General features: G+C 35.3%; 1 protein-coding gene across 6 annotated transcripts in view; it reads right to left on the reverse strand.

Moving 5' to 3' along the window:
- Positions 1-27,532, reverse strand: part of UBR3 (ubiquitin protein ligase E3 component n-recognin 3) — a 207,497-nt gene that overhangs the window by 117,996 nt on the left and 61,969 nt on the right. For all 6 annotated transcript variants that reach the window (XM_037044489.1, XM_037044488.1, XM_037044493.1 and 3 more), the window contains exons 7-18: positions 26,305-26,435; positions 24,948-25,176; positions 17,793-17,972; positions 17,086-17,219; positions 10,100-10,186; positions 8,181-8,246; positions 8,010-8,099; positions 6,175-6,303; positions 5,467-5,519; positions 5,235-5,368; positions 4,787-4,872; positions 2,714-2,855 (exon numbers count right to left, since the gene is read on the reverse strand). In XM_037044489.1, the coding sequence (XP_036900384.1) occupies positions 2,714-2,855; positions 4,787-4,872; positions 5,235-5,368; positions 5,467-5,519; positions 6,175-6,303; positions 8,010-8,099; positions 8,181-8,246; positions 10,100-10,186; positions 17,086-17,219; positions 17,793-17,972; positions 24,948-25,176; positions 26,305-26,435 (1,461 nt within the window). The remainder of the gene's footprint in view (positions 1-2,713; positions 2,856-4,786; positions 4,873-5,234; positions 5,369-5,466; positions 5,520-6,174; positions 6,304-8,009; positions 8,100-8,180; positions 8,247-10,099; positions 10,187-17,085; positions 17,220-17,792; positions 17,973-24,947; positions 25,177-26,304; positions 26,436-27,532) is intronic.

Genomic DNA, 27,532 nt, shown 5'->3' on the forward strand with positions numbered 1-27,532 from the left:
TTTTGTTCAGACAAGTGTTGAGGAGATCAAGAAGCATACAACTGCTATTCCCTCAAAATGTTAACTTACATTAGTGAAAATGTCAAAGTAAAAAAAAAAAAAGACTATGAATCAAGACTTCATCTACTTCTGGCTCTCGTCAAACATGTCATCTATGAATCTAAAGGGAAAATCTTAGAAAACCAACCAGTCAAGGAAAAAAGATTCTACCTACTTATATAGGATCAAAATGTAAGAAAATGTTTCAGCATTCTACACAAGTTTTAATTTCAACTGTTTCAAATTAAAACTTGGGTAGTGAAAACCATGTCCAAATCAAATTAGAAGGCAAATACACTCAAAAGGTTCTTAATGCATTTTATTGATTATGCTATTACACTTGTCCCAATTTCTCCCCTTTGCCCCCGTCCTCCTGGTGCCCCTAACTCCCTTCAGCAATCCCTATCCTTAGTTCACGTCCATGGGTCGTGCATATAAATTCTTTTACTTCTCCTAAATTGTTCTTAACTTCCCCCTGTCTGTTTTGTACCTACCAATTTGTACTGCTTAATCCCTGCATCTTTTCCCCCATTCTCATCCTTCCCCCTTCCAACTTTTAACTCTGCAAATGATCTCCATACCTATGATTCTGTTCCTGTTCTGGTTCTTTGTTTAGTTTGGTTTTTAGATGCAGTTGTAAATTTGTTGTCATTTTAATGTTCATAGTTTTGATAAAAAAGACAAAACATTTAACATTTAACATTTCATATAATAGCTCAGTGATGATGAACTCCTATAATTTAATCTTAACTGGGAAATATTTTTCTGCCCTTCCATTCTAAATGATAGCTTTGCTGGGGACAGTAATCTAGATTGTAGCTCCTTGCTTTTCACCTCTTTGAATACTTCTATCCTACAAGTTTCTTTGAGAAATCAGCTGACAGTCTTATGGGCACTCCTTTGTAGGTAACCATCTGCTTTTCTCTTGGTGCTTTTAAGACTCTCTCTTTATCTTTAAACTTTGGCATTTTAGTTATGATGTATCTTGGTGTGGCCCTCTTTGGGTCCAACTTGTTTGGGACTCTCTGTGCTTCCTAGACTTGCATGTCTATTTCCTTCATCAAATTGGGGAAGTTTTCCTTCCTTATTTTTCAAATAAGTTTTCAATTTCTTGCCCTTCCTCTTCTCTAATACTCCTATAACCTGGATATTGGTTCATTTGGAGATGTCCCAGAGGTTCCTTAGTCTATCCTCATTTTTTTAAATTCTTTTTTCTTCTTGCTGTTATGACTGAATGCTTTTTTTCTTATGTTTCAAATCATTGATCTGATTCTTGGCTTCATCCCCTCCACTGTTGGTTCCCTGTAGCTTTTTCTTTATTTCATTTAATGCAACCTTCATTTCTTATCTGAGTCTTTTTTCCACTGTTGCAGTACCCAATGAGTTCTTTGAGCATCCTCATAACCAATATTTTGAACTCTGCATCTGATTGATTGGCTATCTCCATTTTGCTTAGTTCTTTTTCTGGAGTTTTGCTCCACAGTTTCATTTGGACCATATTTTTTTTTGTCTCCTCAATTTGGCAGCTTCCCTGTGTCTGTTTCTATGTATTAAGTAGAGATGTTTTGACTCCCTGTCTTAGTAGCTTGGCCTATTGTAGAAAAGGCATCTGTAAATTGTGTGGGACAGAGCCTTAGGTAATTTCCAGGCCAGGACAACCTGTGTCGCCACTCTGTGGCTATGTAGGTGAGGGCTCAGAGAGGGGACAATGCCACTGCCTGGCCTCTAGTGTTTTGCCCAGTAGGAGGCTGTCTCCCAGCACTTGCCCTGTTGTCAGACTCTTCACTTTCTCCCTGCCACTGGTGCTCTTCCAGCTGTTGCCCTGGTGCTGAATCCCGGAGTGGGTGGGTATGCATAAGTCCTAAGACAATCGTAGACCAGGAGACAAGTCTCACTTATTTCAAGTGGAGTCTCCTGCGAATATAGTGGTTTCTTCTGCTGCCCCAACCCCCACTGGTTTTTCCAGCCATAAGTTATAGGGACTTACCTTTCTGGTGTTGGAACCCTGGGCCGTGTGATCTGGTCTGGGGCCGGGATCCCTTCCTCCTAAGGTAACCCTGCTGACTTTTATCTACCGCATGTGAATGTGGAAACCCTCTCTGTGCCACCCCACATCTCTGTGCCTCCCTGCACCTCTTCACCTCTCCCGGTCTCCGACCCTCCTACCCATTGGATGAATGTGGCTTCTTTAAATCCTTGGTTATCAGACTTCTACACACCTTGATTATCTGACGATTCTGGGTAATATTTGCTTTGTAGTCTAGTTGTAATTTTTGCTGTAGTTGTGCAAAGAGTTGAAGCATGTTTACCTATACCTCCATCTTAACTGTAAGTCTCAAAATGTTTTTAACTATATATTTTGTTTTATAATTTGTGGTTTACTTACAGTTCGTTCACTAACAAAAATGAACTAGATATAGTTCATATATAGAGTTCCTTTTATAACTCAGAGTCATTCAAGAATCCTTCTTGTAATATAAAGCCAGAGCTTTATACATAGAAGCAATACACTGTATACCATAAAAGACAAGCATACATTTATATAAGAAAGTTGAAGAAAAACCCAAAGCTTAAAAATATAAGGCAAAATATTGCCTGAAATGTTTTATTTCAGTATGCACAACTCACCTTCAGAAAAACTGATACTGAAGACTGTTTATGTATATAAACGTACCTTTAGGAGTATACATTCCTTGTTGCATAGAACCTCCAGGTTCAAAAACAGGAGCCTTAAAATCAGCTACAGCTGATAAAACTGATTCAAAGCTGTAACTGCCTGGAATAATGCCACTTTTGGGATTTGGATTTTCTGGAATATGATGTATGTGTCAAGAAAAAAAATCATACTGTTTGTCACACACACTGCCATTCTTTGTGTTAACGTTTTCACAAAGTATTCATCACTTACTTTTTACTTCATAGTTTTTCCTTGTAGATGTGTGACTTATAAATAAAATATAACTAAAAAGAAGAAAAAGAAAAAAATTGTAACTAAAAGCCAGCTTTATAAACTTACCAAGGTACCCTGGTATCTGTTTTTGTTTTTAAAAAAAGGCAGAGTAATTGTCTGTAATATACAAAGTTGGCCTCAAGAGAATTACATAAACAATTTGATTACTTCTTATTGTGAATTTTTAAAATATTTTAAATCTAGAAGCCTACTAATAAGCTATATGATGAACTGTTCCCAATTATATTACCACCCCCACTGCAAATTAATCAAATTTCAGAAAAGTAAAAATAAAATGTAAAAAATTAATTTCCATATATCATTTTGCAAATGTACTTTTCCTTAGAAATTGAGAGTAGACTAAAAATTAACCAAGTTTTTTCTGAGTAAAGGTTGTGTTTCCAAAAACACAAAATATCATCCTCAAAATAAAAAGATACTAAGAAAAAATTTTAAATATAGAAACAAAAAAACTACAGATTTTTTCCCACTATTTTCACATTCAAGTATACAATTCTTTTAAATTCAAAGTTACAGAGAATGCTTTTGCTCTTCTGCTCAGCACTGATACACCGTATATCATTGTTAAAAGAAATTATCACCCCTGACTGATGTGGCTCAGTTGGTTGGGTACTGTCCCACAAAGCAAAAGGTCACTGGTTCAATTCCTGGCCAGGGCACATGCCTTGGTGGGTTTGGTCCCAAACAGGGCACAAATGAGAGGCAACCCATTAATGTTTCTCTCTCACATCAATGTTTCTTTCCATCTCTTTCTTCCTCCCTTCCCCTTCTCTAAAAATAAATAAATAAATAAAATATTTTCTTAAGAAAGGAAGCATCAGCCCTGGCTGGTGTGGCTCAGTGGATTGAGCACCAGTCTGTGAAACAGAGGGTCTCTGGTTCGGTTCTCAGTCGGGGCACATTGCCTGGGTTGCAGGCCAGGTCCCCAGTGGCAGGCACATGAGAGACAACTGTGCATTAATGTTTCTCTCCCTCTCTTTCTCCCTGACTTCCTCTCTAAAAATAAATAAGTAAAATCTTTTTCAAAAAAGCATCAAACAATATCAAATTGATGCTTCTTATGAAAAGCTTCAGTTATCAAACAGGCATTCGATTAGGAGTTATTTTACAAAATTGTAGCACATTATTCCAAACATATTCACAATATATAAAATGTAGTAAAAAATTTACAAAAAAATTTTTTCACAAGATAATGTGCTCTTCACCTAAAATACTATTAACAATAACAAAAAATAATGTGTATATTGCATTCTCAGTCCTGTACAAGGAACCATATGTTTTCAGAGTTTGTGAACATTAATCTTTGCCCTTAAAAATCTCTTGATTTAAAGCTGAATGCTAAGAAAAACTCCTTAGAATTTTTAAAACCCTGGTAATAATAATTATAATATTATTATAATTCTCTAAATTTTGACCATGAATTCCAGCCAGGTTATAAGATAAAGTAGACCTAAGCTGCCTTTTCCATAGTGTCCAGCTTTCTGTCACTAACGCTGTCTCAGAAGGTTACACGTGCCCCTGGGAGCCCAGAGCCATCAGTCCTGAGGTCTAAGGCAAGTCTGACAAGAGAGATCCCTGGGAAGCAACAATTAGAAGCAAAACATCTGCCACTAGCCCTGAACGTCCAGTTGAACAAACAACTGGAGTTCTTTTTTCCATACTGTTTTACAACTTCAAAAAAATTTTAATCAAAAAAGTGACATGTCTTTAATCCATAAAACTTACTTATTATTTAGCTCCTACAACTATCAGAAAATTAAACTTTTAAAAGGATATGAGGTCCAGCAGTGAACTATGTGTCCTGTCATTCATACACAGCTGGGCTACCATCTCTGCCCTGAGAATCTCATCATCAGACATTCCTAAAATAATTAAAAACAGAATTAATAAATCTGAATATATATAAACGATAAAGAAACTTATCACACATTTTATTAAGCTGTTTTACCAAAAACCAGATGAGTCCAAAATTAAAGAGCAAAGAATGCAATTCCTTAAATATAACTGCATTTCAACTACCCTACAATTTATAGTATCCTTAAATTAAGGCTTTTTAAAGGATATTCTAAAAGGAGTATTAATTGTATAATATATCAAGTTTGACACACTGATTAACTATGTCTACATTGCTTTCTTTTATCCATAAGCCAGTTACTAACACTGGGAGGGAGAGGAAAGGGAAGAGCATAGTCAATACCCAAGTACCAGTATTAGTGTTTTTTACCTAAATGTAAACGAAGACTCAAAAGAATCACAAGAAATGTAAGAGCGCCTTCTAACATTGATCTCTCGTGCTCCGCGTCAAGGACTGTGTTTTGATGTTGTGATGCCATTGTCAACAAATCCACCACCTTAAATCTGTAAGAAATATTTGAGACAGAGTTTTTGAATGTTAAAACAAAATAACTTAAATCTCAAATACTTCCTAATATCTATCTTAATAAAATTAGGCTTACCTTTCAAAAACAGATGAAATAAAATAATCTGGGTCAAGTCTAGAAGCACAAACCTTTAAAAGGCAAAAAAAAACAAAACCATAAAACCCACACACATTATTTCTCAATATTCAGTTTTACTTCTTATATCAATCGTGTTTTTTTTTAATTTTCTGTATCTTACGATGTTCTGAAATCTTGAGGAGACCTTACAAACTCAGGGAGAGACTACCCCGCTCAGAGAGAGCTAATTCCTAAATATAGTAAACAACTTACTTAGGAGCCAGCCTCTTATATGCAAGTCAATCACCCCTTTTACCTAACTCTCACACACCACGCCAATATTCCCCCTACCCTAAATCAATACTGGACCAGGTACCAGATAGCTGGGGACAGCTCCTATGCCCCAAAACCCACCAAAATTATTCAAACTAGACAATCCTAAAGTGTTTCTCCTGACTTGCCTTTCCTGTGGAAACATCACAAAACCAAGTCACTGTCCCAGCATTTCCCTTCACTCCTGCCTCTGTCTCCTGAATAAATCTAATGCTTCCCCTCTGGTCCTGAACCATGTGGCATGCCCCCTTCTACTAGGAAATGAAGCGATAAATTCCTTTAAAAGCAATGACCTCTCCGTGTTGCCATTTAGCCACCTCCATAAATTAGAATCCTGTGGGTACAAATGAGACACTTCTAAAGTACAACATCTGCATTATCAAGTCAGCTTACCTGTAATAGGTAAATGTCAGGATCAATCATGGAATTACAGAAATGAGACTGAACATAGGTCATGGCTTGTCCTTTGATTTGTAGACCATTTCTTACCCACATATTGCTGTGGATTTCAGCAAGACTTGCCTAGTAAAATAAAAATTACATAAATTGGACAAAGAAGTCACCTAAATTCAATCTTCATAAAATCATGTTATATTGAACAATCTTTTCAAAATATTGTATAACCTAATCTGACAGTATTAACCTGACATCCTGTCCAGTGTTAGTTTAAGATACTCAATTCAAACATATACTCTAAAGTTTTTAAATCCTTTATACAGTTTCCTCTTTTGGAAATTTATATGTGAGTTAGCTTTCCAGAATGGCTCCTGAACATACTTATAGCAATATTCACTGAAATCATTCATAAGGAATCAGTGACACTTACACTTAACTCTTCCCTCCTCAAATAAGAAAGCCATATATAATGCTTAAAGAACACAGGAATAAGCATAAACAAAACTAAGTGTTCAAACTCAAAGAATATAACCTACGTCTTTAATCACTCGAACTCAACCTTCAATTCAAACTCGTCACTTTCCAAATAACTAGCAGATATGACAGGGTCATATCAGACTAAATTCTCTTATGTTAATATTTAATCCTTCATGTTTTTTATGCCCTACATCAATTAAAACTCAACCTAGTCATAACTTCATCTCTTATTTGTTCCTAAACCTCAGAGTTAAAGTTCAATGATGATTAACAAGTATAAAATAGCCAGAAAAACAAATATAAGTGCAAGCCACAGAAATGTACATAAATAATTTTGTGAGGTTGGCTCACAAAATTAAGGTGTCAGAACTGAAAAAAACACAGAGTTTATTACACAGGCTAATTTTTCTCTCTTTTATCTCCTCTCACTTATAGACAGGGAAACTAAGAATCAAGTAGGTGAACTGCCACAAACCACATGGATAATTAAATACAGGGAGCACAAAGGCTACATTCCATTAGGTCTACAGGCTCCCAAAAGTCTATAAAAGTCCTTTGTAAGTAAAGAGAAGGGGGAACCCAAAAAATCAAAATTTATTTATAAAAAATTGTGTATTTATTTTACATGTTTAAACTTCAGTCACCTTCAAGTACTCTCCATTTGATGCAATACACCTATCAAGACATTTTTTCCACTGCTCAAAACAGTTTTTGAACTCCTCAATTTTTATGCCTTTTAGTGTTTCTGCCATTTTTAGTTTCACCTCTTCTATATCAGCAAAATGTTTCCCTTTGAGGACTTTTTCATCCAGGGAAACAGGAAAAGTCACTTAGAGCTAAACTGGGTACACAAGGAGGGTGGGACATGGGGTCCTGTCATTTTTGGTCAAAAACTATTGAACACTCAGTGCCAAGTGGGCAGGTGCACTCATAAATCACCCATCATGAAATGGGCAAATGCATTGAAAGAACCTTGAAAAACATTTCACTGAAGCCAAATGCAGCTTCTCACAACAATGCCAGCTGGTACACTGAAAGGAATGGGTTCCTAGGACATTGACTTAGTGGAGGAAGCCTGTACTACAAGAGGCCCTTCAGAAGACAATTCCATTTTTTGGGGGGGGAGGGGGAGTTTCACCTTGTATAGTGAAAAGAATTCCTAAGAAAACTATAACTAAATATAAATCACATAAAAGCAAAAACGCCTAAATATAATCTGGCAAAAATACCAAAACTGAGTTTAAAATTTTTTCAAACATTTGGCTATAAAAACAATGATAATGGGATAAAAATAAAGAAAGACTCATTTAACCAAAGAATTCCATTCAAAATGCTTTAAAAACCTGAATACGTACTTGAATTTGAAGTGGGTGAATCATTAGTTTCATTAACATTTCCTGATCAGGTAAAACAGAATCCAAATCTAGTTCTTGACATTTCACAGCCTATAAATTATAATTAGAAAGTTACTAATTTAATATTTATTTTTAATGTTAGAAAAAAAGACTGTTTAATGACAGTCTTACCTTACTCAAAAACATAGCGTAGTAACGATGCAGTGGCAGATGAAAAGTCACTTGGTTTGGTGCTGGCTGGAATAAACAAACAAAATCCGTAAGTCAAAGTACGGTTTACAAAAGTTCAAAGAAAGTTTTAAAATGCTAACTCCACATTTTCACCTTGATTTATTCCTGTGTTTTTAAATCAAAACTTCAAATTTTAGAAGATATAGCTTTAAAAACCACTGTAGATAAAATAATTCCATTTCAAACACCTACATAATGCACGTTTCTTAAAGGCAGAAATTGTACACTACTCGACTCTGAATCCTCCGAAGTGCCCAGCGCACACCGAGAGCAGTGCCTTTGCAGCAAGCCCCTTGGGAATCTTCAAAGGCATGCATACCAAGCACACGGTAGTAATAAGAACAACAATGGCAGCTAACAGTCAGCGAGCACTTACCATGTGGCCAGTCCCTCACTTTATTCATATTTCCCCATTTAAGCCTCCCCCAAACCCTATGGAGTAAAAACTATGAATTTCTCTGTTTAGAAAACTTAAGTAACTTCCTAACAAGCAGAAGGAGCCAGTCTGGACTCCACTGTTACATTCAGAGTGTTCAGAGGCTCTGACTAGAGTCCTAAATTGAGCGAAGTGCTTGCTGAGGTTCCTTCATGACCTGGAGGAGATGTTCCCCATAACAATGCCAAACACACGGCACCCACAAGAAAGCTTAGTACTGCATAAATTAAAGATCTTGGCATCCTTGTGAATATTGTGAAATTTGTATTTAAATCTGTGAGTCCCACGGGTCACGCCATCACTATAGGGCAAAAGTACACAACAGCTGTATTTCTTAAATTAACAAAAGTTAAAAATTAAAGTTAAACAGGTATTATTTGTTTTTAATACATTTATAAACTTTAATAAAGTTTTTTTGTGTAAAAAAATCTTATCCAGAACATTCGGATAATTGTCTTAATGCGGTATCCATAGAGTTATAGAGAGCTGCAGTATGTCACCATCTCTGAAAGAGTTTTTTCCAAAACCAGTATGAGAATAACATCCTCCTCAATATGTGAATAAAAGTCTATAGTAAGTTATTCTAATAAATGTTTGCCTTGCATAAAAAGGAATAAATTCTGACACATGCTACAATATAGATGAACCTTGAGGACATCATGCCAAGTGAAATAAGCCAGTCACAGACAAATACTATATGATTCCACTTAATGAGGTACTTAATCAAAATCACTGAAACAGAAAGTAGGGGAACTTAATGGATATAGTCCGGGTTTTGAAAAAAAAAAGATAGCAGAGGTTTCATCTGCCTAGGGTTGAGCCATCAGAGGGGGTGTTAAGTGGTGTGAAATACGTGTGGCATATTGTGACGCCACCTTATGAAAGGAGTCAAAGGAGCTCTGACAGCAAGCGTGGCTGACTGTCAGAAGCAAGCTTAGAAGCAAGCCCTTTTTTAATTCATTCAGAGCATGTTCTATGCCAACTCATCTGAATTCATTATTAATAACAATCACCTTTGTTTCCAAGCCCATACAAGAACTCTGACCAATTAATAAAGTTGTAACTTACCCTTCCCGTCAATCTCCCCGATCCTATTCATATTTGCACTGTTACTTTTAACTCTTCAGATAAAATTAATTCATGCCTGACAAATACTGAGACATACACATTTAAGCACAGAAAAAAATATATATATATATACCCTTCTCTAGGAATAAGCAAACACATAAATGCATGGTGGAAAATGTCAAAGAACTGGTCTCCCACTTCTCTTTGAAAAAGCTTAATGATATTACTCAATCTGACTTCTTTCCCTTGTCCTATGAAGGGAAAGACATTATTCATTATTCATTATTTCCAATGTTAAATGAGATCTGTCAGTTCTTTTCTTAAATGCTTTTAGGTATATCACAAATATACATACCTCATCTACAAAGTTGATAGCATCAAACCAGTCTTGAAGAGCTTCAAGGCAATATCTAACAACATTTCGAGTATATTCTTGAGTTTCCTAAAATAATAAGTTAAATATTTTCAGTATATATATATATATATACATATATATATATATATTCACCTTCAAATTATATGTAATATATAAAATAAGTTATATGTACTACATTAATATATATAATGATAAAAAAGTTGTTTCAAAATAACCGCATTTGCCATTTTAAGAAATCATCCCTTTGCAAACTAATAGTATCCATCAGTGACAATTCTGAAAGTTAAAGAACACAATCTGCTACCTATTATATGATGAATTCCTTAAAATGAATCAAAGCTGAAATAAGTTTGTATAATATAACCAGGTTCGATTTCAAGATATTTCCTACATATTATGTTTCCTAATGTAACTGTTGAATGGGCACAAAGCTTCTTTGGGATGACAAAATGTCCTGGAAATGGACAGTGGTCATGCTTGCACAACACTGTGAATGCACTTAATGTCACTGAATTGGGCATCTAAAAATGGTTACAGAAATAAATAAAAAGGGCAGAATATATTAGCACTGTAAGTAGCCTGTGAATATCCTTGTTTGCACCAGATTTTAGAAGAAAAGAGGATAAGTATGTGCTACTAATGTTTTAAGGAGAAATGGATCCAGTGACACAGGCAAGTAAGTATTAAGTTAAATGGGAAAATAAATCACGATTGCCTTTGTGAAAATAAAAGAGGCAAAGAATTTGAATAGACATTTCTCCAAAGATCTACAGAATGGTAGATAAGCACATGAAAGGATGTAAACACTGTCAGCCATTGGAAAACTACAAATCAAAACCACAATAAGATCCCATCCACATATACTACAATAGCTATGATATTTTAAATGTAAAATAAAAAATGTTGGCAAGGATATGGAGAAAATGAAACTCTCTTACATCGCTAGTGGGAATGTAAAATGGTACAGCCACTTCCAAGTTAAACATAGAATTACCAAGCAATTCTACACTCACATACCGAAGAGAATTAAAGCATATATATTCACCCCCAAATCTGTATATTCTTGGTGGGTGGCTCAGTTGGTTGGAGCATTTGGTGCCACTCACCAAAAGCTTCTGGGTTCAATCCCCAGCCATGGCACATACCTAAGTGGTTGGTTCAATCCCTGGTCGGGGCATGTGTGGGAGGCAACCAATCAATGTTTCTCTCTCACATAGATATTTCTTTCTCTCTCCCTCTCCCTACCCTCTCTCCACCCACCCCTTCATCTCTCTCTGAAATCAATAAACATATTCTCAAGTGAGAATTTAAAACAACTTGTATACAAATGTTCACAGAAGCATTATTCATAACAGCCAAAAAATGAAATCAACCTATAAATGGACAAGTAAAATTAGTATATCTATGTGATGGAATACTATTCAGTCATAAAAAGAAATGAAGTACTGACTGATACTTGCTGCAACACAGTTGTACTATAAAAACATTACGCTAAGTGAGCCCTGGCTGGTGTAGCTCAGTGGATTGAGCACAGGCCTGCAAACCAGAAGATCACAGTTCGATTCCCAGTCAGGGCACATGCCTGGGTTGCAGGCCAGTTCCCAGCAGGGGCCAGTTCCAAGCAGGGATGCACCAAAAGCAACTATATATTGATATTTCTCTCCTCCTCTCCTTCCCTTCCCTTCTAAAATAAATTAGATTTTTTAAAAAAAACATTACGCTAAGTGAAAGAAGCCAGACACAAAAGGCCACACGTATTGTATGATTACATTTATATGAAATCTCCAGATTAGGTAAATTCATACAGACAGAAAGGAGATCGGTGGTTTCCAGGTCATGAGAAGAAGTTGGAACTGGGAAGTATAAGGATTCAAGATTATGTTCTGAAATTTGTGGTAATGGTTGTACAACTTTGTGAATATAAACTACTAAATTGTATACTTTAAAATGGTTAAAATGTCCCTGGATGGTATGTCTCACTGGATTGAGTGCTGACCTGTGAACTGAAAGGTCACAGGTTCAATGCCCAGTCAAAGCACAGGCTGGAGTTTCAGGCCAGGTCCCCAGTTGGGAGGCATGCAAGAGGCAATTTATAGGTGTTTCTTGCCTTCACTTTCTCCCTCCCATCCCATCTCTCTAAAAAATAAAATAAATTAAATATTTCTTCAAAATAGGTCAAAATGATGGCTTTTATGTTACATGAATTTTAAATACATTATATATGTAAATGTATTTTTACATATGTAAATTACTCTGGGCCTTCAAAGAAAGCTAGGTCTCACATTTAGGGATGGCATCTCTTTCATCCTGTTCAGTCTCCATGTTTTGCTAATTCTTCCTTGATATTATCATGTAAGTTCACTCCTACTTCCACCTTATTTCTGCTATTACCAGACCAAATATCACATATCCAGTATCCCTGCCAATATTCACCTTGTTTTAATCTATCCCATGAGATTTGTCTTTATAAAAATATTATTTTACACATTCTGTTCCCTATCTCTTATAAGAAAAATTTAATGGCACACATAAGTTACCATAAATAATCTGTGATAACCAAACTAAATTAGCAGATAATGCATAAAGAAATTCTTAAAACCAAATATTCTCCCATTTTATCAAGTGTTTGGGCAAAAGAGTATCATTACACATACCTCCTCAACACTAGTGTAAACTGACTCCATTCTTCTGGAGAACAATTTAAAAACTTGGTATCAATACTCTTTTAAAAGGTGGCCTCTCGCCCTGGCTGGTGTAGCTCAGTGGATTGAGCACGGGCCTGCGAACCAGAGGATCGTGGTTCGATTCCCAGTCAGGGCACATGCCTGGGTTGCAGGCCAGTTCCCGGCAGGGGACACACGATACATTGTGTGTCCTCGGCAGAGGCAACCATACATTGATATTTCTCTCCCTCTCTCCTTCCCTTCCCCTCTAAAGATAAATAAATAAAATAAAATAAATAAAAAAAAAAAGGTGGCCTCTTAATTCCATTCCTAAACACAGTACATTTAATAATCTGTTCAGATCATCTCTCTCCCCTCTCCCCACCACTAAAACAGCCACCCCCCAAAATTCAGTATGCATGCTACCTACTTGCTAGTTTTATCATCTTTGGCAAACTACTTACATTTTATGAGTCACCATTTCTCCATGTGTAAAAATGGGGATTGATACTACCACCACCTAGTACTGTCATGAAGAAGCAAATGAAATAATGTATGTCAAATGCTCTGTGTCACAGTCTAGCATTATGTCTGGCAAATAGTTAAGTGTCCCACGGCCAGACTCAACTTCTGTCCCATCTGCACTAACCCAAAGGCGCCACTAGATGGAGATTTTATAGCATGTTTGTTCTGTTCAAAAGCAAAAATTAACATTGTTCTAAAAATGAGCCATCTATTACCCACTCTATTTGTTATAATCAATCTAGTATTACTTGTTTAACTAGCCCTGACCATTTTCAAAAACCAAACAGCACTCAGGACAATCATACAAAGTAAGCTACAGGTGAATTTCCCTTTTCATTGCTAATCTTTTAGTTGTTTTTTTAAATCTTTTAGTTGTCTTTTTTAATCTTTTAGTTTTGTTTTATAATTAGATAATACAAACACAAAGAAATAGCTTTTTAACTTTAAATAATAGTCATTATTCTAGTGTACATTTCTAAAACCTAACAACACGGCGCGAAAGACATTCTTGCTTAAGAGACAACTGTAACTTGGGGGGTGGGCTGGGATAGGAGTAAAAGACAGAAAGCTGTACTTGAACAACAATTAAATATTTTTTTTAAAATAGACAATTATAACAAAGTGATAAAGAGCACTGGTTCTGAAATCAAATGGGTTTGTTTTCCAACTCAGTTTTCACTAGTAGCTGTGTGAACTTGGACAAGTTACTTAACCTATGAAAGAAAGATTATTTACTTCATAAGATGCTATTAGGATTAAATAAGAATATGACAAAGAATATAGTATAAAGAGCTACGCCTGGCATACTGTAATTGCTCAAGAGAACATTTTATCTAGAAACTAAAAACTGCCTTAATGGAGAAAATACTCTCAGATAGTACGAGGACAATATGAGCTTGTTTTCTCTCTGTTCTCTCACGTCATAGCTTTAAGGAACCATAACACACTCTAATCTTGGCCTTCGGAGACTAAAAAATAAATTACCACCTGGAAAAAAATGATTTCTCATTTTTATATACCCCAGCTTCATAATCCAAATTCATCCTCAAAATAGTTGTCCAATAATCCTCCCAAAATACTGTCTTTTCGTATCAACATATCAATCTTCCCTGTTAAGTCACTGTCTTCTGTTGGCTTCAATAATACTGAATTCTTCTGCGTTTTCTCCTTTCCCTCCACATCTAAATGTCAGTTCTTTCTTCAGGGCCCGCTGCTCTTCTCTTCCTACTTTACCTCATCCCATTGCTGATGATAAATACTGTCTACATTCCCAAGGCTCTAAAATTTACAACCTTAGTCCGGACTTCTCTTCTGAGCACAACATGCATGTAGCCATATAGTACAACTCATCCCATCTCATCTGTTCCAACTGCCTATTCGCTATTTGCACTTGGATATTTCATAGGCATCTCAAACTTAGCATATCCAAAACTAATTCTAATCTCTCTAAACCTGCTTTCTCTATCAATCTTTTCTATCTTGATACATAGTTACCCAAAAGTCTTTCTCTCTCATTCATCAACAACATCCACCTAAGTCTATTGACTGTACCTCCGAAACACATCTTCAATATCTAAAACATATCCTGAATACATCTTGAATTTCAAATCTGGATTTCCTATCTAGATTATCACAGCATCTTAAGTGGTCTATCTGCTTCTAGTCTTGATGCTTCCCACACTCCCCTCAATCAATCCTCCCAACAACTACAATGACCTTTTAAACCTGAACATTCCTCTGTGGAAACTGCTGGGATGATTCAGAAGGCCACGGCTATGGACAACTGGCGATTGGCAGCTCTATCACAGTAACATGTCTGCTCATGCATCGTGTCTTGTGCAGAGTTTTGTGTGTGTGTGTGTGAAACACTGAATTATGCAAGTGACTTAGCACCCTACAGACCAAATTTGGCACCCTGTGACTTCTGGCTTTTTCCAAAACTAAAATCACCTTTGAAAGGGAAGAGATTTCAGACGGGCGATGAGATTCAGGAAAATACAATGGGGCAGCTGATGGCAGTTGGGAGAATTGTGTGAGGTCTCAAGGTGCCACTTTAAAGGGGACTGAGGCACCACTGTCCTATGTACAATGTTTCTTATATCTTGTATGTGCTTCAATAAATGTCTCTATTTTTCATTTGGCATGGCTGGATACTTTCTGAGCAGACCTCGTATTTTGAGAATTAGTAAAGAGAAATGACTACATTAAAATGAAAAAGAAAAGAAAGAACCCTGTATCCTGAGGAATGGTAATCCAATAAAGGTCTGGAGGCACAGGGCACAATGTAGGAAGGTGAATTATGAGAAACAGGTTGAGGGCAAATTATGGAGAATCTTAAATGCCTCCACAGAAAACTCAGATATTATCCTGGAGATAGATTAGAAGCTGAGTAATTTTTTAGCAAAGAAGAGATGTCCACAGAACTTAGATAAATAAGTATTGGGACAGATTACAGTAGGAAGAATCTTGTGGCAGGTAAACGAGTTAAGAAATTGCCTTAACAACCCAGATTTTTAAAATATACAGAAATAAATTAAGACAAAGAAAAGAAGTGGGAGGGAGACACTTCTGGAATGGAAGAGAGAATTCATGGCACCTGATACAGTTTGAACAAAGCTGGTATAGAGAGGGGAAAAGGTTTCTATATTAGACACTTATATCATTGTAAGGTACCATTAAATACAGTAAAACACAGTATGAAGAGATGATCTTAAAATGTTAGTTAGGGACCTCAGAAAACATGTCCCATAAGGACAGCTACATGAGTAACCAGAGCTGTTGGAAATCTGAACCTGGCCAGACTGCACCAATGCTGTGAGTCATCTGCATCTAGAGGACAGCTGAAGTCATGAGAGAAAATATAAATCTGCATAACGAAGCACATGCACTCGAAGAGTGTATGAAAGAGTGCCTCATGATTACCCTGTGAAGAATGACAGGCTTTGCTAGCCTTCATTTTGCTCTTTTAAAAATAAGGAAAAAGACTGAGATTGAGAAGCTCAAATACTTTAAAATGAGATGACCGAGTCATGCTAAGTAGAAAGAGGCAGAGCCCAGTCCGAATCCAGGGTTTCAAAATAGTTCTATAAAATCTTGTCCAGCATGCTTATTGGTACAGGCCAGCAAGCTGGACTTCATGGTATCCCTGTCGCAAAATCTTAGTTAAGTCCTTAGTTTAAAGATTAAGAGATTCCATTGTTCTGGACTGTCCAAGGATTCTGGAGATCCATCAAACCAATACTTCAAAATAAAAAAGTAAAATATATATTTGTATAGGAAGACATAAACACATGAAATTACAAATAAGCATTTTCTTATTCAACTATAAGAATGTATGTTACTGCTCTTTTACCCTTAAGATTGTTTTATAAACAACTGGAATTTGTATGAAATGTTCACTGATTTTGTGCCTGGAATCTTAAAAGTGCCTGGAATCTTAAATGTACACTGATTTTGTGCCTGGAACCTTATTGAGAACTATCCTCATCCTTTGAAAGACAAGACAAATTAGGCAACTAACTGGTAATGGGTAAAATGAAACAAAGATGAGTGTAGGAGTTCATACTCACATGGGAAGGCTGGAAAGATCTGATAATATAAATTAATTCCAACCTGCCTAAGAATAATAGTTACTGTCTCAAGTCAGCCTTCATAGAGCTGAGTTCAGAATTAAACACTGCAATATTATTATATACAAGTAAACAAATCAATATTTTCACTATTTTCTTAATTAATTATTTTAAAGGTAAATATAGAAATTAACAGAAATTAACATACCCTAACTTTACAATGTGATAAAAGCCCCCACATTGGCTGTGCGCAGGCCTCAAGTTCAGCAGCAAAGGCAGCATAGTAGGTCTGAGACTCAAATTCCACATGTTCATTTAGTTCTCGCTTGTTTAAATTCATACCTTGCAAAAATTAAAAGATATAAGCCTTGCTAAATGAAAACAAGGTTTTCATATTAAAAATCAAGTAAGATACTTCCTAATACTAAACAGTATATATTCTGATATACATCCAAGTGGCAATATGTATAGAAATAAGTAAGTTATTAAATACAACAATCTAGGCCTTTTGGAATTACTTACAAACTAGGTTTCTTAGAAACACTTTGTAAATTGTTTTCTTACATAATTAAATATATTAAATTAAAAAGTCAAAACTATTTTTAATTGATGCTAGTTGAAATTTTTATGAAAGCATTATGAAACTTCTTAGAGAATAAAAAACTTCCAGATTAATGGTTTAAAATGCTAAAAAATTATTCTTATTCTCCTGTTTCCTTTTTAATATTTTGACATTTTAATAACTCTCTGATATACCTTCATGAATTCTTTATTAAAGTACTTACAAATATCAATTAATTCAAATGAGACATTTTACACATAATCTAAATGATGTATCATTACCTTTTAATTAGTGTTTGATAGTTCCACATTAGGCATTTTGTAAACTAAACTTAAAAAAAGTAAAATCCATACCTTGAAAGAAAGATACAAAGTTCATCCATGTAACTAACAAACCATGGTCCTCCAAAAATCTCTTAGCCACACTTTGATGAGAAAGGATATTAATAAAGTCACTGACAAGAGGCCAGTAAGTGTTATTCTTCAGTAGTGCTTCTCCACAGTTCACTACCACATGTAAACTATTTTCTTCATCTAAAACAGACACACACAGCCCAAAATAAGTCTTTTTAAAAAGTTTACAATGACACAGATTATACACTTTAGAATTGAGACACCTAGGTTCAAACCCCAGCCTGCCATTTAATACCCACATGGTTTTAAGCATGTTACTTAGACTCTGAATCAATTTCTACATCTGTAAATGGGGAAAAAACAGTATCTTAAGGGAATTAAATGGTATGTTAACATAATACTGTACTTAAAAATTATAAAATCTTTTACCCTATGTTTAACATACTATGTTTATAAAATATTTTCTTGATTCTAATGACATAAAACAATATTTCAATCCCAATCAATAAAATATTTTCATTCCTAGATTAATCTCATTCCATCTAAGCAATCAAATCTGTATGATTTAGGCAATATACATGCAATTGCTTTCTTCTATTCAAAGAATATGTAAATATAACTTCTTAGCAAATACAGTATTTCAAAAACGAAAGAAAACACACATAAACCTCTTAAGCCTTAAAAAATCTCTCAGAATTTAAATACATTGTTGGGGGAGGTGGGTGGTTATGCATACAAAACCTTTATTATTAGAAGTTTTCCCACATGTACATCAGCTCTCTTAACCCATTCCAACTGAACTGGATGAACAAGCCCCAACTCCCACTGTAAAATGCACTAACAGCCACAATACACAGAAGGCTCAAAGCTGGCAGCCTATTCCCCAGGATACAACTCAGGTATATATATGCTGATCCCGAGTCAATTTTGTTTCTGTTCATGCAAGTTGTTCTTTTTATTATAATTAGAAAATTTAAATTAACAGTACACAATCTGATGAAATATGAAAACATAAAGAGAAACATTACAAACCCTGGATCATAAACTTTTAAGAGACAATAAAAGTGCCTGAGAAAATGCTAAAAAAAAATCTTTGAGTGGAAAAACATTTTACACTCAGATTGCTTTACTAAGATCTAATGTTCCTATTCTACTTTAATGAAACTGAAACTAAAAATCACAAACGATGTTTTCTGGATATGATATGTATAGGAAAGATGAAGAACTTCAGTCCAAGGAAACCATGCCTTAAAAATGCTTTGCCCAAAATTAAAAGATTGGAGAATGAACATGCATTTCCATGCTCTAAGGCAAAATGTACTGTTTAAGATAATGTATATATCATTTTTTAATGATTCCTCACTTTAGCCAACTTATTCAACTAACCATCTACTTGTCAAATTCATCAGTGAGGAGGCTGCTACTAAACTTCTTAATTTCCATACATTAAATTTGAGTTCAGTCCATGAAATTATTTTATCCAACTCTTAATTTTTAATATGAATGCTTGCCTTCTCTTAGCAAGAAATTATATCAGTTTTAATTTTTACAAGGTATGAATTTAAACCAGTGAGAACTAAATGGAATTTCAGTCTCAGTTCTGCTATGCTATCTTTACTGCTGAACTTCAGGCCAATGTAGAGGCTCTTATCACACTGACATTTAACTAATATAAGAACAAGGCCCACAAAGTTAAGTGAGCTTCTCAGTAAGATTAGAGAGGGTACAGTTGCATGAAGGAGAGGAGGTAAGGGTCTTTCTATAAATTACCCACACCTGAAATCCAGAAATGCCCTCTGGCTGACAACTACTGTCACTGTGATACTGATGGGACAGTGCTTAGGGATGCTGGATTTAAATATTTTTTAAACATTGATCACTGCGCTATTGAATTATAATCAGAGGATAAAAAAGCAGAATATTGAATATAGTTACTCAAAAGCATTATTTTCTTTTTTTTTAAGATTTTATTTCTTTATTTGTACAGAAAGAGGAAGGGAGGGAGAAAGAGAGGGAGATCTACATTGATGTGAGAGAGACACATTCATCAGTTGCCTGTTGTAGGCACCGGGACTTGGGACCAAACCCACAACCCAGGCATGTGCCCTGACCAGGAATTGAACCAGTGACCCTTAAATCTGCAGGACAATACCCAACCGAGCCACATTTGTTAAGGCTAAATATCACTATTTTCTTGACACTGCTTTAAATATTACTGTTCTTGTGAAAAACACCTTTGGATCCTTAACGAAATAAAATGATTACAACTTCTATTTTTACCCAAGTACTTTTGACACTATAAATACAGACAGCAATGATTCAGTGCTAACGAGAATCACACACCAACAATTATTTATTGAGCAGCTACTGAGGACCAGGTAGTCTATTAAGCTCTAAAAATAAACCCAGGATCATATAGTTTCCTTTTCCACTGAGATTAAAATCCAAGAAGAAAATGTATGTTAGGGGCTATAACAAAAAAAGTACAGGAAGTCACAAGAACAAAGAAAATTAGTCTACAATTCAGGAAAAGTCTCTCCTGAGAAAGTGATATTTAAACTGAGATTCACACAATAAAGGAGGAATTAGGACTAGCCAAATAAACTACAGACAAGGGAGGAAATGGTGTTCCAAGTAGGCAAAGCTGTATTAAAAAAAAAAAAAGATGACGTCACTGAGACAAAGAATGCAAAGAATCAGTCAGTGGCCCGAATGAGGCTAGAGAGCTTTATAAACTAGCTTCAGGAGGCTAGAGTTCATGTAAGGAGAAGGGTGAGCCACTGCAGGGTGCTGGGGCGGTCAGAAGGAGTCCTGATCAGGTGCAGTATGGACGGTGACTAAGGCAGAGCGCTGATGACTAGGGACAGAGGCCCACAGATAATGGCTTGAACTATGGTGGTGGCATGAAGATGCAGAGATAAAGAGAAGCAGCTATTTTAAGATGTTTAGAAATGGTAAAAGACAGACTTAGTGATGTTCATTATATCTACAAGGAGCAACAAGAAGTCAAAAATAACTCCTAGGATTTTGAGCTGAGCAGCTGTGTAGACAAAGGCACCAACACACAGACTCGTGTACCCATAAACACCCCCACACATGCACACACAGCATGACAGAACAGCAGCAGCCTTGGTAGAGAGATAACAGGTTTTTGGTGTGGACACTGTGTTTGAGGTGCTTGTGGACATACAAAAAATATAATGTAATAAACAGTTTGATATGCAGGACAGCTTAATCTGGCGTTTCCAAGAACTACAGACATTCTTATTGCTACGCAACACATAGTTTTAAGTCCCATTTTACAGATCATTTGATAAGGCAAACTGTAAAATTTCAGGAATATGGAAAGTTCTGAGTTATGTCTGGAATCACAGAGTGGTATGGTGTAGATGAACACAACAAAGTAAAAATGTAATGTAGGAATCACACACTACCAGAGGCTTTTTCCTTTTAATCTTCGTCAATCATTGCTGAATGGTGGCCACTGAATTCTCACTGTGTCAGCTCCTGTATTCACTAAAAGTGTAGACAAAACCTTCAGATATTGTCTAGAGACAATTTATGTAAAAACTAGGTAGAGATTATTTTTAAAAATAAAAAAGAAACAACAGAGATCCTGTTGTAATATCTGCAGCTAGTTATATTTAATATATCTAAAGTTCATTCCAACACTACTCATGTAAAAATGGGAGAAACTTATGGAACTTATAGAAAATCAGTAAATATGTATCATGAATTTTAAAAGAGGAAAAAACACCACAGAAGCTAAAGATAATTTTAGACCTTAGCTTAGAAATAACATAGTTTATTGCTAGAAAAAAATACACTTGTATTTAAAGATCTTAGAAAAGCTACGTATACCTACTTAGGTTCTGGAAAATTCAACTGTGCAAGAATTTCCAGGATGGACCTATTTCCAGCATTAGAAGGGAGGTATATATAGAAAGCAAATAAGACCATGCAATATGATTTCACAAAATAGGGGAAAGGTGAGAAGAGCAGAAACACCAGGACCAAGTGCCAACAAACACCAACATCAACATGACAAGTAGAAAAGAGTATTGGTCCACAAAAAGAGCAGAAAATCAACTGCGTAAAATCCTATCAAAAATCAAACAAAATAAGATCCAAGGAGTGGCCACTGGCTTCCTCATCATTTAGGTCCTATAAAGGGTGGCCATATAACTTATTATATGAACTGAGACTCTTTTGGAAGTAGAAGAAATTGTATTAACAACTATGTCAGAACAACAGGCATCACTTGGAACTGTTCTAGGAACCCAAAACATGTGCCACTAGAGTCATGGACAATTCTGGAAAGAACAACAGAATGATGGAAGCAGGCACAAGAGTAAGATGGGTTAATGACTGATTAGAGGTGTGAAAACTCTCTCTGGAAGCTGGTTATATGGAAAAAAAAAGGAGGAAGACTCATATACATCTTCTTCCAAAATATTCTTCCTTGATGACCAGAGACAAACCACATATAATACACACAGCTAAATCATTTAGTCAAGAAAATAGACTCCCAGGCCCTGGCTGGTGTAGCTCAGTGGATTGAGCACGGGCCTGTGAACCAGAGGATCGCGGTTCAATTCCCAGTCAGGGCAAATGCCTGGGTTGCAGGCCAGTTCCAGGCAGGGGACACACAATACATTGTGTGTCCTCGGCAGAGGCAACCATACATTAATATTTCTCTTCCTCTCTCCTTCCCTTCCCCTCTAAAGATAAATAAATAAAATATTTTTTTAAAAAAAGAAAATAGACTCCCACCCTGACTAGTGTGGCTCAACAGGTTGGGTGTCACTCCCTGGATCAAAAGGTCGCCAGTTCAATTCCTGACAGAGCACATGCCTGGGTTGTGCGCCAGGTCCCCAACAGAGGGTGTGTGAGAGGCAACTGCTTGATGTTTATCTCACATATGAATGTTTTTCTCCCTATCTTTCTCCCTTCCTGTACCTCTAAAAATATAATAAAATAAATTAAAATTTAAAAAAAGAAAAAGAAAAGAGCCCTGGCTGGTGTGGCTCAGTGGATTGAGCACCAGCCTGCAAAGCAAAAGGTTGATGGTTCAATTCCCAGTCAGGGAAGATGCCAGGGCTGTGGGCCAGGTCCCCAGTAGGGGGCGTGCAACAGGCAACAACACATTGATGTCTCTCTCCCCCTCTTTCCCCCTCGCTTCCCCTCTCTCTAAAAATAAATAAACAAAATCTTTTAAAAGGAAAGAAAATAGATCCTTACAGCTAAACCACTTAGTCAAGAAAACATACTCCAGATTCTTTTCAAGAAAGCATATACTTCTAAATTTAAAATTTTTTCTAACTTATAAATCTAAAATACTATTTTGTAAAAATAAAAAAGAAGAGAAAGAAAGAACAATATATGCAGCCAAATCTCTAAGAAATAAAAAAATCGTCTCATATGAAAATAGAAAAACTATAATACAAAGCAGCTTTTAACTTCTCCTTTAAAAAAGTAAAGAGGTATATTGCTTACTGTAAATAATGTATTATACTCCCACTATACCTACAATGTAAAGACAGAGTCGCATAGTGGGCAAAAGTGTAAGTTTTGAAGTCAGACACTGGAGCCTTACCACTGTACAGCTGTAAACAATAAATCATTGACTTCAACTCCCTAAGCCATAATTGCCTCACCTATAAAATGGAGAAAAGAGTATGGCATATAGTAAGTGCTCAGAAGATGGTAGCTGTCATAATTATTAGCTAGCTATTATTAACATAAGGCATTGTGCCCTGCACTGACCATATATCAATTTTCAGGTTATGGAATCACATCTAAATACAGACAATCAGTATAAAGAGAAAACCGGAGCTGATTCGCAGAAGGAGGTAACAGTGGAACAAAGCAACTCTCAACTATAGAAAATAAAAAGGTCCTCAGGTTTAATTTGAAGTACTGCTTATTGTTTTTAAAGTTTAACTCCAGGTGCCAAAAAGAGAAGACACAGTGCTATCAATGTTGGCCTGGCTGTGTCATGATGAAGAACACAGATTCTGACATCAGGAGACATAAAGTCCTTCTTGGCTTTGTCATTTAGTAGCTATATGGCAAATGATTTAACTTCCCTAACCTTCAATTTACTCATCTTTAAAGTGGGGGTAGTAATAATGTCAGTCCAGGGGGCTGTCCAGAAACTTAATTAAAACACCATATAAATAGTATTAACACAGTGCATAGATTATAGCAAATACTCAAATAATATAAATTATTACAGGGAGGGAAAGTTAAGGTGAAAGACCACAGAGAAATGAGAATGTGATAAGGTTCTACAAATATATGGCATTTTTTTTTTTGTTTTTGTTTTTTTTTTTTTTTTATGCATGAGTAACAGCTTATTATTGAAGAAGCACATTTTCATGTGTCAAAAGTCACTCACAGATGGTATATACACCGACATCTAACTTACACAACTTATAAATACCAACATTTATATTGGCAGAGTGAGGAAACTAGTGTTTTCCTAAGAGGCATTTTCATCTCACTTTCACCTTGACTAAGGTTATCTTAAGTGGTAGCCCAGCTGCCCAGCCTCATGTGGGTAGTGGGGGAAAGGGAAGAGCTGGCTTCCAGTGGCAAGTGGTTGACTCTACACCAAATATATGGCATTTTGAGGAGCATTAACCATATTATAGTGGGCACAAAGAAGGAAATCAAAGATCTCACTATGGGAGCACAGAAAAGGCAAGATTTATTCCAACTTTTAAGTTATAAAAATATAGGTATATAAAAATGTCTCAGGCTGATAGTAACAAATTCATGATTAAAAAAATAGAAACATCTAATAAACAAATGTTTAAATAAATTATAGTAAAGCTATAGAATATTAATACTTGCAATCATTAAAACACATATTCTTGACATGTACACTATGGCAACACATTTTTAAGTATGTGTGTCCATATACAAAATTTACTATCACATGAAATGACAGAAATATCCCCAAATATTATTTGTGAATAACAAAACTACAGATGATTTTAAACTTTTTCTTTAAATTTTACTGAAATTTTCCAAAAAGTTATTTAATAAATTGTATTGTACTATAATATTTTTAAACATATAAGGAATTTTTAAGACTAGGTATACACAGTATACGAATAACGAAACCAGTGAAAATAATTCTGAGTTTACCTTGTAGCTCACTTTTAATAAGGCAACTTTCCATCATGTATAATAGCACAGTGACCATAATATCCAGCAGCTGACATTCTTCTGTTACCTGTCTGGCCAGCTCCTCATTGCTGAACAACTGAACACTGATGTGCACGATTCTGTTAGACATTGTGTCTGATTCGTGACTTTTCTTCAGTGTTTTCATAATGAAAGCGTAATGCTGAACAAAAGTTTTTGTAAAAGCAACCTGTAAATTTTTTAAATAGAAAAAATACATATTCGTTTAATTTTTATAACATTTCCCAACATATTCTATTAGCATTTTAAGCCATTATTAGTTTGGGATGATGTCCAAGTTAACTGAAAAAATAATTTCAATGGTGATGGTAGTCTTAATTCATATTTCCCCATGTTTTTGGAACATTAGCAAAATACTCTGATGGTTAAAAAATGTTAAATAAGCATTTTAATTTATTAAAATTTTAAAGCAATTATATATACCATGATTTAAAATACAAATTTTCACTATGCTCATAAATTAATCAATTTACTGTCAAAGTATATATCTTTGTTTTGTACTACCTACTTTAAAAAAATCTATAAAGTCTCAGCTAAAAACTATCACAGATTTCATATACTTAAGTAAGTCGATGTGATTACTCCAAAAGAAATACATTCTCCTATTTCACCTGAAAGTTGATCATTAATCTGACTAAATACTCTTTCTGTGTAACATGTACATTTCCTCTGTTGTTTCCTAAAGCATGTATAAGTACACAAAACAATGGCATTATTGAAGTGTCATGCCTAAAGAGGCCTTACCTAATCCATAAAAAAGACTACAGCATGATTCGTTTTTTTCGTGCACTATGCTATAAACCTTTGCCATACCACATGGTGGTCACGGGTGGCTCCACACACTCTGGGAACTGGAGACTTCACCTACCTGCATGTGTACATGAGTCATCTGTATTTAAGTTCATGGCCAGCAGCTACTAATCCCATGTTTTCCCATGCCAAACCCCACAGTCTAAATTCAGTCGCCCCCATTACACATTCTCATAGGCCTGGTACCTCTCCTTCAAAGAACCTACTACAATTTGTAACAAACTATCTGTGAAATGGTGTTTATGTTTGTGCCCCCCGGCACTCCCTCTGGATCAAGTTCCACGCAGAAAGGCACCCCTAGGAATTGTGCTTCATTGCAGTGCTTTCCGCAGATCCCTAATGCAGTGCTTTGTCTGCAGACCCTGTGGTCTTTCCTATGTTTATCAGTCCTCGGAACTACAACACAGTAAGCCACAGCTTGGAAATATACTAAAAAGATTTAGTAAAGAAAAGGCAAAGAAAGGAAGAGGGAAAAAAATGTAAATACCTTATACTCTTGATCAGGTAGCATATTGAGTAAGAAAGTTACCATCTTCTGGGGGAATTCATATTTTATAGTCCAAAACAGTAGTTCTTCTAGGAAACTTTTATGTTTTAAAACATCCATTATGGATTGATCTGCATAAGAAAAAAATTATTATCTAATGATTTAAGTTCCTCATCTTATTTAAGCCTTACTATAATTAATAAACCATCAAACTCAAACACCTAAATGTATTTAAATATTAAGGGTATCTTTTCAATAATACAGAGACAATACTAACAATATCAAGCTAGTTTTCTATAGTCTCCACAGTACCTAAACAAGATACTTAATCCTTATATTTTAAAATAAAGCAGTTACTTAAAAAAATAAGTAATTATTTTTCCTTAAACATGACTATTTATCTAAAATTTCTAAGATGAAAATAACTGTTTTACAAGAACAATATTCATGATACTTAATTTAAAATAGTAATAATTATTTTAAGCTAAAAATATACTATTAAGGACATAACGTCCAAAGTTATCTAATTTTTTTTATGTTTTTATTTTTTTAATTTTAATTTTTATTTAATTCTTGTTCAAGTACAGTTTTCTGTCTTAAAATCTTTTTAAAATATTAAAATTTTTTAATTTTTAATATTTTGAAAAGATTTTACTTATTTATTTTTAGAGAAAAGGGAAGGGAAGGAGAAAGAGAGGTAGAGAAACATCAGTGTGTGGTTGCTTCTCACATGCCCCTTACTGGGGACCTGTCCGCAACCCAGGCATGTGCCCTGACTGGGAATCAAACCAGTGACCCTTTGCTTCATAGGCCGGTGCTCAATCCATTGAGCTACACCAGCCAGGGCCTATTTTTAATATTTTTAAAAGGGAGAATCTTTATAAATAATGTATCTATTTCTTCAAAATTATCCTTCATAATAAAATACTAACTTCATTGGAGAAAATAATTATTAATGCATTGCTTACTGTAGTATACAGAAGTATTTACTGTTTTCTAGTAGAAATATACCAGTAATACTGGATTCAAGATGCCCTCTTCATGCATACAGTGCCCATGTTTAATATAAGTTTTTAGAGAGAAAATTATTTACTGGAAAGCCTATATCTAAGGCCAAGTGCTGCTCCTTGAAGGCTCGGCTATCTCTTGCTAATGTCTAAATCCTTGCCATATTCAGTCTACAGAAAAGTCTCAACATTTATAAGATGAACCAAATTTTTTAATATTT

This window comes from Sturnira hondurensis, unplaced genomic scaffold (assembly GCF_014824575.4).
Source record: "Sturnira hondurensis isolate 20B ecotype Veracruz unplaced genomic scaffold, ASM1482457v3 Scaffold0004136, whole genome shotgun sequence".
NCBI lineage: Eukaryota > Metazoa > Chordata > Mammalia > Chiroptera > Phyllostomidae > Sturnira > Sturnira hondurensis.